At 32.5% G+C, this 11,256-nt stretch overlaps 3 protein-coding genes across 3 annotated transcripts; all 3 read left to right on the plus strand.

Moving 5' to 3' along the window:
• Positions 1-4,340: 4,340 nt before the first annotated feature.
• Positions 4,341-5,090, plus strand: HELRODRAFT_143205 (hypothetical protein; the record flags this gene model as incomplete). The annotated part of the gene is made up of 1 exon (XM_009030452.1): positions 4,341-5,090. A coding segment is annotated over one exon (750 nt), but the record flags the coding sequence as incomplete, so codon positions are not given.
• Positions 5,091-6,866: 1,776 nt separating this feature from the next.
• HELRODRAFT_194166 (hypothetical protein) lies at positions 6,867-9,824 on the plus strand. Its single transcript, XM_009030453.1, has 9 exons — positions 6,867-6,917; positions 6,964-7,083; positions 7,217-7,310; positions 7,968-8,097; positions 8,295-8,351; positions 8,454-8,657; positions 8,990-9,109; positions 9,277-9,307; positions 9,523-9,824. Exons 3-9 carry the CDS (start codon positions 7,237-7,239, stop codon positions 9,585-9,587), a joined length of 681 nt encoding a protein of 226 aa, XP_009028701.1. The 5' UTR covers positions 6,867-6,917; positions 6,964-7,083; positions 7,217-7,236; the 3' UTR covers positions 9,588-9,824.
• Positions 9,825-9,971: 147 nt separating this feature from the next.
• HELRODRAFT_181202 (hypothetical protein) lies at positions 9,972-11,093 on the plus strand (the record flags this gene model as incomplete). Its single annotated transcript, XM_009030454.1, has 1 exon — positions 9,972-11,093. One exon carries the CDS (start codon positions 9,972-9,974, stop codon positions 11,091-11,093), a length of 1,122 nt encoding a protein of 373 aa, XP_009028702.1.
• Positions 11,094-11,256: the final 163 nt, after the last annotated feature.

Raw genomic sequence — 11,256 nt, forward strand, 5'->3', positions numbered from 1 at the left:
AAATTTTAAAAATTAAGTCAAATGTAATAAAAAAAAGGTTAAGTATGTCAAACTACTAAATAAAATTAAACTATTAAAACTAAATTACTAAACAGAGTAGTAAAAGTAAAAGTAAGGACTGATCATTAATTTTTAATTAATTAATTCAATTTAAATTTAATTATAATAATGCATTTTATTTTAACGCCATATTAAACAATTCAATTACTAACAAAGAAATTTTCTGTTCACCAATAATTTAATTTGAAAGCATAACCATACTTCGTGACCGAGATATCCTGCCCTAACAACTACCAAATCGTAAAAACCGATTAAAAACAAATTTATTTCAGTATTGAAGTCGGATGCGATATTAAAAATGGTTGTGGATAAAAAAACAAGAATTATTTTTATAGTGAGGTGCTTTTCAAAGTTTAAAATAATATTTTCGATAAAATTTCTCGACAATTTTTTATTAAATAGTTATAATATATCAGTTAAATAAATACTATTTATATAATAATAGCAGCATGAAATAAATTCAATATATATATATATATATATATATATATATATATATATATATATATATATATATATATATATATATATATATATATATATATATATATATAATATGTATATATATATATAATATATATATATACATATATATCAACTGCACAAAAGAAATTGACAGGATAGCAATAGCCCATGGAATCTTCGCATCATTGAAGGAAATATGGAAAAGTGGAAATATATCTATGAAAACAAAGTTGAGAATGAGAAAATCTTGCGTTTTTCCAAGCTTGCTCTATGCATGTGAGACATGGACAATAGAGAAAAAAGGCAAAGACAGACCGGAAGCATTTGAGATAAAGTGTTACTAAAATTTGTTGGGAATCAGTTGAAGGCAGAAAGAAAAGAACGAAACCATCAGAAATCAACTTGGAAGACAGAAAAGTGTATATGACAAAGTCAGAGAAAGAAAATTGGGATTTTTTGGCCACATTTGTAGAATGAGGGAAGAGAGATTGATTAAAATGGTACTAATGAGGAAAGGAGATTGGAAGAAAAAGTTGGTAGACCTGCAAAGAAATGGATAGACGACATTACTTAATGGACTGGTGTTAATATTCTGAATTCATTAAAGCTGGCCAAAGATAGAAAAGGGTTTTAGAAAGAAAAAATAAAAGAAATGTAAAAAGCATGCTTAGATGTACACCATCGGTCTTGACGGTCCCCTGATGAACAAAGGAGGATCATTGATTAATTGATTGATCCATCGTGAGCGAAGATGGATACATTTCGTTTCTGTAATCCCAAGGGTGACTGAGCCGGTTGATGTTTGTTGTTAACTGTTGTGAACACGCAAATTGCTGAAAAGTAAGATCTTCGCTTTAAATAGCCAACATATGGGACACAAACTCAGCTTTCAATGATTTAAGCTCAATTTAAGACTCATTTAATGCACATTCCGAAATACATCCAACAGCTGTTAAACGCAAAAGAGAGAGATGATGTTATGCCTTTGCTCCCTTTAAATTTCCTATCCTATCTTTTGACTACATCAACAACAACAATTCATTTCGACTAATATTCTGGATGCATCAAAAAAATTATCTCTACACAACTAGTTATTAGAACTCCATAGACGTTTTGATTTATTACTACGTTCAAAGAGTTTTTCTCAATAATTATTTCTTTTCCGAAAATATGTGGATCTCTTCATCTTCAAAGTCTTGACCCCTGTTTTTTAATATGTGCTATTTAAATTTTTCTATAAAGTCTCTAGATCTTTTTCTAGTTAGTTCGTGTATATCAACCTTCAAAATCAAATTTTTTTTTTTAGCGTTTTTTTAAATCAATTCTTTAACGGTTATTACAACATCGACAAATTCTATTAAAGATGACAAAGATGTATAGTCTGAATGGTCTGGGACTAAAATAAATGTTTTGCTAAAAAATGCAAGCAGTTTTGGAGTAGATTTATCTAAAAAAGACAATAATAGTTCTAAAAATCTGTGGAATGTGATTAACAAAGTAATCTGCAAAAATTATAATAACGATGTGTCCCATGATTTAAAGTCCGAAAAATTTTCGAAAATTTTCCACGAGAAATTTTATGATATAAAATCAGCTTTTGGTGAATCAGATAGCCAAATTTTTCATAACAGGATTAATTCAGAAAATTGGTTTTTATAATTCTCCGGTTACAGAGTACGAGATTACAACATTTCTTCGCTCCCCAACCAAGAGATGTCTACTGTATGTTATTCCTACGTATATTATAAAAAAACTGATTTATTCATTATTTCCATTACGAGTTTTATAAATTTATGTTCAAAAACTTGTGTTTTTTCCTCCTGCAAGCATGCCATTGTATTTCATCTTTTGAAGGAAATGAATAATAATAAACTAATAAAAAGTATTTAAAAAATTATCGCCTGATTTCATTTTTTTGTATCTAAACTTGTTGAAAGTGTTATAGGCAATTCAACTTTTAAGGTATTCGACATTAGGCTCGCACGGCCTAATGCCAGTTAACCAATCAGGTTATAAACGTCATCATTACACCGAAAGCACACTGGTACATTTTTTTCAGGACTATACAGCTCCGTTGGTGAACAAAAGGCGTCATTGTTGTCGTTCTTTGATATGAGTGCCGCATTTGATCGGGTGGACTACTGAACCTTACTGGAAAAAATATAAATTCAGTGTGTGTTGATGACCAGCATATAAAATTTCGTAGACATGCTATTAACCTAGGTGTTATATTGTATTCAAAATTGTCAATGGAAAATCATTTGAGAATGCTTTCGTCATTATGTTCGTATCAACCACAAAGAATATATTGCTTTCGCAGATATCTCGATGGATCTACCGCAAGCACCTTGGTACACGCCGCATTCATTCGTGCATGACTAGATTATTGCAACAGCCTTTTTTATAATCTCTAAAATTAATTAATACCGGTCATTCAATCCATTCAAAAAAGGGCTGCAAAAGTTTTTGTTGGAAGAAGCTCAAAATTTAATCATGTCACTCAAACATTGAAGGAACTGCATTGGTTGAAAGTTGAAAAAACAAAAAAACTTTCAAAATATCTTCTGTTGTTTAAAGCCCTGAATAGTCTTTTGCCTAGATATTTGTTGGATAAATTTGAAAAAAGATCAACAGCTTCTAGAAGCATCAACTTGAGAAGCAAGCATCCAAATCTGGTAACGGTTAATACTGCCGTATTGCTTAGGCCTACTGGAGAAAAATATATGAGTGAAGCGAAACGCAATCATTTTAAATTATAATAATGAACGCTATCAAACGTAAAAACTGTAAAATTGTAAAAACTGACACGCTTTTTATTATGCACAGCCGCGTTTCTATTAGCGAAAACATTCATTTATAAATTCATAAAAAATTTTAAATTAATGCTGTAAATAATTGAGACAGACGATAATTTTGAATATAATTTAAAATTATTTAGCTATTAATTTATTTTATGATATATCAAATTTGATAATATAGACAAACACTGTTTGAATCCTTTAAAAACTTTTAAAACAGAATAATTTGCGTTATGTGAGAATTTTCGCTCACTTTTTGAGCTGTTATTTTTAAATTGAAAAACTAAAATGAATACAGCAACAACATTCAATTATATATAAGCAAATAGAGCTGTTTAGCGTCAGGTTATAGATAATTTTTTGCTTTTGTTTACGTGCGTCATTGTTTATATTTACCATTATGAAAAACAACTGACACTCGATTAACTGTTGAAAAATCAAAAATGAAATAAAATGAACTATTTAAAAGAATGGAAATATCCGACCCTGTTGGCGGTGTCAGGGGGTGCCTGCGCGTTGTGGTGGCTCGTCAACAAACTACCTGCCAAGAAGAACATCAACAACAACAACGAGGACGACGACCGCCCTGATGATGAGAACGTCTGCGTTGAATTCCAACATGCTGGTCATTTGGAAAACATACTTCGACGAAGAAATGATTGTATTCCTGAGCTCATGAATCACCTCTTTGAAAAACATGGAGATGTTTTTAGCATAAACGCCGACTCCGAAACTATTGTAGTTGTAAATTCTCAACATTTAATACGTTTAGTTGGTGTTGCAAAAAGTGCTAACCTGTTTGAAGATTATTATAATACAATGTCGTTATTGAAAAAAAGTTATAATGCTAGTGACTGCATTGAACCTGACGATAATAATCCAAACTCAAACCTTTCATTTCAGCTTCGAACAGCTATGGATCGATACGGCGGCGAATTTAACTTTGGCATGAGTTTGCACTATGAAATCGAAAAGTTATTGGATATATTTAGATCGTACGAATCATCAAGAATAGATTTCGATCCCTGCAGATGCATACAGTTTGCCACTACAAACATTCTAAATAGCCTAATATTTGGCTGTAGATACACGTACAAAAGCCGACGATTGCAAGATTTGGTGAACATCATCAACATGAATTTAAGCAGTAGAAATATATTTAATTTAGAATGCAATTTTAAAAATAATGCATCAACAAAAAATAGTTCTGAAGGCTGCAAAAATTTAAAATTTCATCGAATGTTTATAAAGCACATGTTGGGATTGATAGACAATGAGATTGAATCGCACAAACAAAAACATGGCTTCACACAATGCAGAGATATAATAGATGTTTATTTAAAATGTTCTTCCAACGGCACAAACAACTTATCTAGAATGAACTTGGATTTAACTATCTTAGAGTTTTTTACCTATGGAGTCCATCAAATGAGTTCTTACCTGCTGTGGGCCCTTCATTCAATGAAGGAATATCCCGACGTGCAAAACAGATGCCACGACGAAATTGATCAAAAAATTGGACCATTCAGGCCAATAAACATTGACGATATGAAAGACCTGCCATACGTCAATGCTACATTGCGTGAGGTGTCGAGAAGATTCACAGTCGTTCCTCTAAGTCAGCCTTCAGTTTTAAAAGATGATTTGAAGCTGGGGCCATATTTCTTGACTAAAGACAGCCTGGTGATATGTAATTATTATGCTGTTCATATGAATAAAAATGTATGGAAAGAACCACTTACTTTTTGTCCTGAAAGATTTATGAACCATCTGGAAGCGGAAAGTTGTTGTTGTCAAAAATTGTTCAACTTTGGAATTGAAGAAGATAACTGCAAATGCCCAGTTTCTGATATAAGTTTCAAAACGGTCTTTGTGGTTTTTGCAAATTTACTACAAAAATTTGACTTTGGAGAATCTACTGATGTATGTGCTCCTTGTAGATACTATTACAATGGAGTCAGTCAGCCAATGGACTTGAAAATTAAAATTGACAGTCATTGAAAGTTTACTTTTAAAAAAATTTGCCTTCAAATTAAAACTTTTTAATTGTGGTTTAAACTGTTATTCGAATTATTGAATTTCAATATTACGCAAAATTATTCTAATTAATGAGAATTTAAAATAAATTATTTAAAAACTTTGAGCTGTTCAATATTTATACATACTTGTTGTAAACTCATCGAACTTGACTTAAACAAGCTACCACAAATTATGGTTCTGAAAATTACATTTGTAATAATAAGAAATGTTAAACTAAGTTACTCCTACTGAAGTCGCACACTTAAAAATTACGGTTGAACGGTGCTGACAATCTTTCCAATGAACTTATCGCAACTCTACGGAAATCGTCATGGTTAGAATTAGAGTATTGGTAGGGCTCGATTCAGACTATGATAGGATAAAAGATGAGCATCTGTAGTGAAATACACTGAAACATGAAATAAGTTCAATAAAAATTATTTATACATGACGAATGATTTTGGCAATAAAGTTTTAAAATAGATAGAATTACTTGACTCTTTTTTTCGACAAATTACAAAAGTTTGCTAATTTTTTTTTACTTTTATTCTTAAGAAACGTGAAAAGTTTATTAAACGTTTAATAGTAAAACGGAATTAAATTCTAACAAAATAAAGTCAATTAAATGGTTCCTTCCCAGTTCCGACAAGAATGACACTTATCACGAGTTTTTACTATTTTAAGCATTTTATCAAATTTGCATCCCGTTGCTCAGCTTCACTTGACTGAGCAGACTGCACGTTAGACTCTTTACAACCGGTACAAGTCTTTTTCCGTCTACCTCATCTCTGCAAAGGATAAATATGATAATGAGATGATAGACAATAAAATTATGCAATTACTGGTAGCCACATGACCTTCAAACGCTTTGAATTAAATTTTCATTAGCAATTACCAAATATATGCTTTGTAACGTTACCATTCTGTTTTTTATTTGTAAATTGTAATTTGTATAAACTTCGTGTAGACTTTCATCTCATTCAGCATAAGCATTCATAAATTCATCTCATTGAGCATAAGCATTGTTGCTCGTTTATCATTTACACATCTTTTTTCTTCTAAGTTGTGTTCTTTCCTTCCAGCTTTCCACTTTCATTATTACATCTGCCAAATTTGATCTCTTCAAAATGATAATGACGTACAGTTATACAGATATGCAATCAGAGCGATCATGAAGATTTCAGTTTAACATAGAGCAAAAATGTTTGAATGATATTTATTTTAATTATTAATAAACGGATAATATTGCGGCTAAACATTTTTTAGAAGCCAATTTCAAACAACAAAACTACAAAAAGAATGATGAAGATGATGATAGTCGCAATAATAAGCATGCGTGTAGGCTGTCTGTGATGACTGCAGACATGTATGCATTATTCATAACATGCTTCATTGTTCAGGTGTGCTTTCAAATGAAATCATATGCGTGGCCATTATTTGGGCTGTAAGCTCACCTGTGCAATTGAACAAACATTGCTTACATTAGAAATTCTATCGTTTAAAAATTCTTTTAATACAGCGTACAGTTTGTATTGCAACTGCATCGCTTCGAAGAATATTTCACATTCTAATCAGCTTTTCAACAATTCTGTAAATACCAAGCACATACTTCTAATCGCATTTTTTTAATTTTTCGTTTGCTAGAAAATATTTTTATACTGGTGCTGATCCTTTTCAAACCACCTTCCAAACGGAATAAAACAAAAAATTGCGTTACGAAAATTTTCAACTTTTATTCAATGTAAGTTGTAACTGGTTCATTTACTTTTATTACATTTATACTTAAATTCTGGTGATAAACATTTTTATACGATTGAGTAGATCTTCTAACAGTTTCTGCTGAATGATGTAAAAATGAATTACTGATGATGCAGATTAAAAGAGTGGGCGAAAGATGAGCACGTTGGATCGATACATTGGAGTCCGAGGCATTCAGTCCTGTTCCGACTCAATCATCTCATATCACAAGTATGTTGCAGGTTTTTTAACAGTTAAATCATTTTTGAAAATCAACAAATTTGGTTTTAAACATAAATAATTAATATTGAGTATGTGAACGTGTTTGCACACAGTGGCTGATCTAGACAACTTTGACGGTGAACTAAATTGTTGAAAATGTTCCAATGATTTTTACATTTTGATAGGGTTCAAAATTTGTAGTCTTGTAGCCAAAATTAAGCTAGCAACTTTTTTTGCTCGTCATCTCTATTTTTGGTAGATTTTCTACACAAAATGGGGCTTTTTCTTTGCTGAAACCGAAAACTGAGTTTACTGAGTTTTTTAAATACGTTTTTAGAAATACCACCCCCTATAGATCCGCTAGTGCTTGTGCAAACAAAAGTGTGAAGTAGAGGAGTTGATTCAAAAGGAATTAATTTGTTGCGGACACCCAATAAAAATAAACGCATTAAGTGTTTGTTTACACTACCGGAAATTTTGATGAGACTTTTAAACCATTCATTTACTAAATATATTGTTAATTTATCGTTATAAATAATATTTGTTTTTGTTACTTATGGTTTTAAACACGGCTTGCCTTTTGAAGCCCATTAAGACATTAAGTTGAACGTTATAAATTAATAATTCAAAATGAAAGTAAATTAATAAAATTGCTAAAAAATTTAGAGGATTGTCATTGGCATCGGGAATCTTAGCCATTTTGTTTGGTTTCTTTTCTTTCGGCCTTGGCATTGCTGCAATTTGTGTGGGAAGTTCAGCGTCCTACATTGGATACGGCATATGGTGTGGATTCATCGTTAGTGCTCCTTGCTGCTTTGCTCTATTGTTTAAGTTTTGTAAGATCTTTAATCCTAACGATTTAATAGAATATAAAAAAGCGATGTACGCAATAGCACTCTGTCACAAAACGTCAACCTTATCTATGTTTATTTATTTAATTTCAATATTTGACAATGATTTAAAAATATATTTAATAATTTAACAACTCAACAGTTTATTGTCGCCGGGGTGATATACATCGTCGTTGCTTTCAAGAAGAATGCCTGTCTCGTTAGCTTCAATTTCCAAAACAAGATTAATTTTTTAAAGTGATATTACGGCAATTAAGCCGTTATGAGTAAATGCACTCGAAACTTTACAAATTATTGACAGATAACGGTTGCTTTGGTTTTTAGCCTAACTGGCATCTTCTGCTCCATCATTCAATTCTCATTGGGCGTGTTTGGCACTTACGTCGACGCCAACCGAGCGACGTACCACTTGAAATGGACCTACGGGGGGTTCGCCTACGACATCTTCAACACAAAAAATGTTTTTGCCGGCACATTTTGCACCGGAAACTCGTGGTACAATTTTGTGAGTTTATCTGCCTTCAATAAAAATTTAATTCCATAAAATGATTTTTATCCAATATATTTTTATTTTGCAATCGATTTTGAGGTTCAGAATTTTACTTACTCTCAATTACGATTTCTCTATTAATTTGAACTGAAGTACGTTTTCAATAAAAAATAAGTTTGTGAAGTGAAAAATTTGCCATAAAATTTCTTGCAGCGCTTTCTTGTACGCATTGGATGCACCGCATAATATAATATTGAGAATGAGATGATTGCAAAAAAAGAATTCTTTGTGTGGGAAGGGAAGAGATTTATAAATAATGATTATTTAAATAATTGAACCAACAGCAGGACAACTGGGCGCCCGTCGACATTCTCCTCTTGATCGGCGCATTCATCGAGCTCATCTTCCACTTCATCGTTTTCGTCATCAGTTCCCTCGCACTGTGTTGTGGCGTCAGATACATCAGCGTAAGTTGAAACATTGAACGCATACTAACCTGATAAGCACTGTTAGATTCATTATTAAACTTTCACATTCAACAACACGCACAGTAAAATAGTTTAAAATTTTATGAAGTGGTTTTGTGAATTAAACGCAAATTACAAATGACGAATAAACATTAACCTCACTGCAGTTCTACAATCCCAACATGTACAACAACCGAGGTCAGTTAAAACCATTTTATCATCTTGCGCAACGATTTTTAAGCAAAATAACATTTGTTTCAATAATAACTAGCACCATATAACTGTTTAATTTTTTAACTGTATCCAAGACACATCCACACACACACACACACACCACAAACACACACACACACACATACACATCTACACACTTACTCACACACACACACACACACACAAACATTACTTTTCAGGATATTCTCAAAGTTCCGGCAACCTCTACCCAACTCAGCCACCCATCTACAAAGTCACCCACTAAATTATTTCCTCATTGTTACATCATTAGCGTTTGAAACTTGCTATTGAAGATATTAAATAAAAATTTACTTTCGGTTTGGTTTATCCTTCCGTGAACTGAACAAGCATAAATTTGTTTCTTAACATTTTTTTTTAATAAAAACACGACTTTTTTTAACTAACGCTACGAACTTGATTATATTTGTTGCATTGTATGTACGCTACATTCTTCGATATGAAATTACACCTTTGTGTACGCTGTGTTGTGTTTGTATTCATGGAGCTCGTCTATTGGATGCGGCTAATCAATTATTCACAACTTCTCGAAGCAAAATGAAATAAGAGGCACCTGCAAGAGGCAGCTCACAGTTGTTTTTTAAAATAACAAACAGTAATCGTTCTCGACATGGATCAACATGCGGTTGGTGATCGCTTGTTCTCGAAAAATAAATTAAAAACTCTTCTGGTGGAAAATAAACGTGAGACTGTGAAATTGAATGATAAACTCCATGGATTGAAAAATGAAACTAATTTTGAAATATCAAAAACAAATATAGAAATAGCAAAATTAAAGACCAAGCTGGTACATTATGATAAACGAAAAGTTGAATTCGAGCGTCAAAAAAATACTCGTGCAAATCGATTTGGTCAAAAAATAACATCGAATAATTCTGACGGTGGAGCTAACGAACGTAAACCAGAACTTTCGGAGTTGGAATTAATTTCGTTGAGGTTTGAGAAGTGCATGATGAAATCAATAAAAAATTCTGTAGAATCGCTGGTGGTGCCTCAGTTGAATTCTAAGAACCACGCACCAACCTCCCACTTGCTCCCTAACAACGCACCGACATCAGAGATGCGCCCCACAAGACCACAGTCACCAGGTGAGTTACTTCCGTCTTCAAAAGAACTAAAGCCCTTCTGCATATCTTTCAATTGTTTCGATTACCCACCTTACGACGAAATATTAATAACAAAAGATGACAATAAATTAATTTTAACAAAAATTTTTAAAAAGCAAGCAAATCTTAACGCAATTATAGAAGCAGTTAACGACATTGTGGATGATGTTGAAAACGAGCGCAAGCATAAGAAGTTCCAGAGATGGAGAGAGCTGGTGGAGAGCATGGACGACGAGTACAACATGACCGACACGTGCTGCGATACAACAGCTGAATACAAAACCGACGAAGGAACGACAGAAAGTTTGAACAATCACTCACATAAGAACCATCCAGACCACTCGTTGTCATCTAACACAGATAATTTTGTTAGCGATGGAAAACTTCAAAATGTACAAAACGTTAATATAGATCCTACACAGAATGACGTTTGGAGTAAAATCAGCGAAGTTATTTTTGAAAACGACAAAGAAGAACTTTCAAAAACCGCACAAACCGTTAAGAAGAGTGATGAAGGAGGAGATGTTTCGAATGGCCTGCCTCCATCACAGCGCTATCAAAAAGTTATGATCAAGTTGGCACAAATTCTAAAGTGCGCGGAAACAAAATTACGTTCGAATGACTGAAAGAGTTTCAATCGTTGAAGAGGATGTCATCTAAATCTCTTATAATCTCACACATACTCAACATTTGTTACATAAATTTCACTAAAAAAAGGTCTAAGGTCTATAAAAAAGGTCTGTTTTGAGTAGGATGATCAGAGGAACAGAAATGCAAAATAACTAGATT

This window comes from Helobdella robusta (genome assembly GCF_000326865.2).
Source record: "Helobdella robusta unplaced genomic scaffold HELROscaffold_68, whole genome shotgun sequence".
NCBI classification, from domain to species: domain Eukaryota; kingdom Metazoa; phylum Annelida; class Clitellata; order Rhynchobdellida; family Glossiphoniidae; genus Helobdella; species Helobdella robusta.

Coding starts and splice junctions, on each gene's coding strand:
- HELRODRAFT_194166 (XM_009030453.1), top strand. CDS start 7,237: ATGAGCACGTTGGATCGATACATTGGAGTCCGAGGCATTCAGTCCTGT. Junction 7,311..7,967: donor TCAATCATCTCATATCACAA/GTATGTTGCAGG, acceptor TAAAAAATTTAG/AGGATTGTCATTGGCATCGG. Junction 8,658..8,989: donor GAAACTCGTGGTACAATTTT/GTGAGTTTATCT, acceptor AACCAACAGCAG/GACAACTGGGCGCCCGTCGA.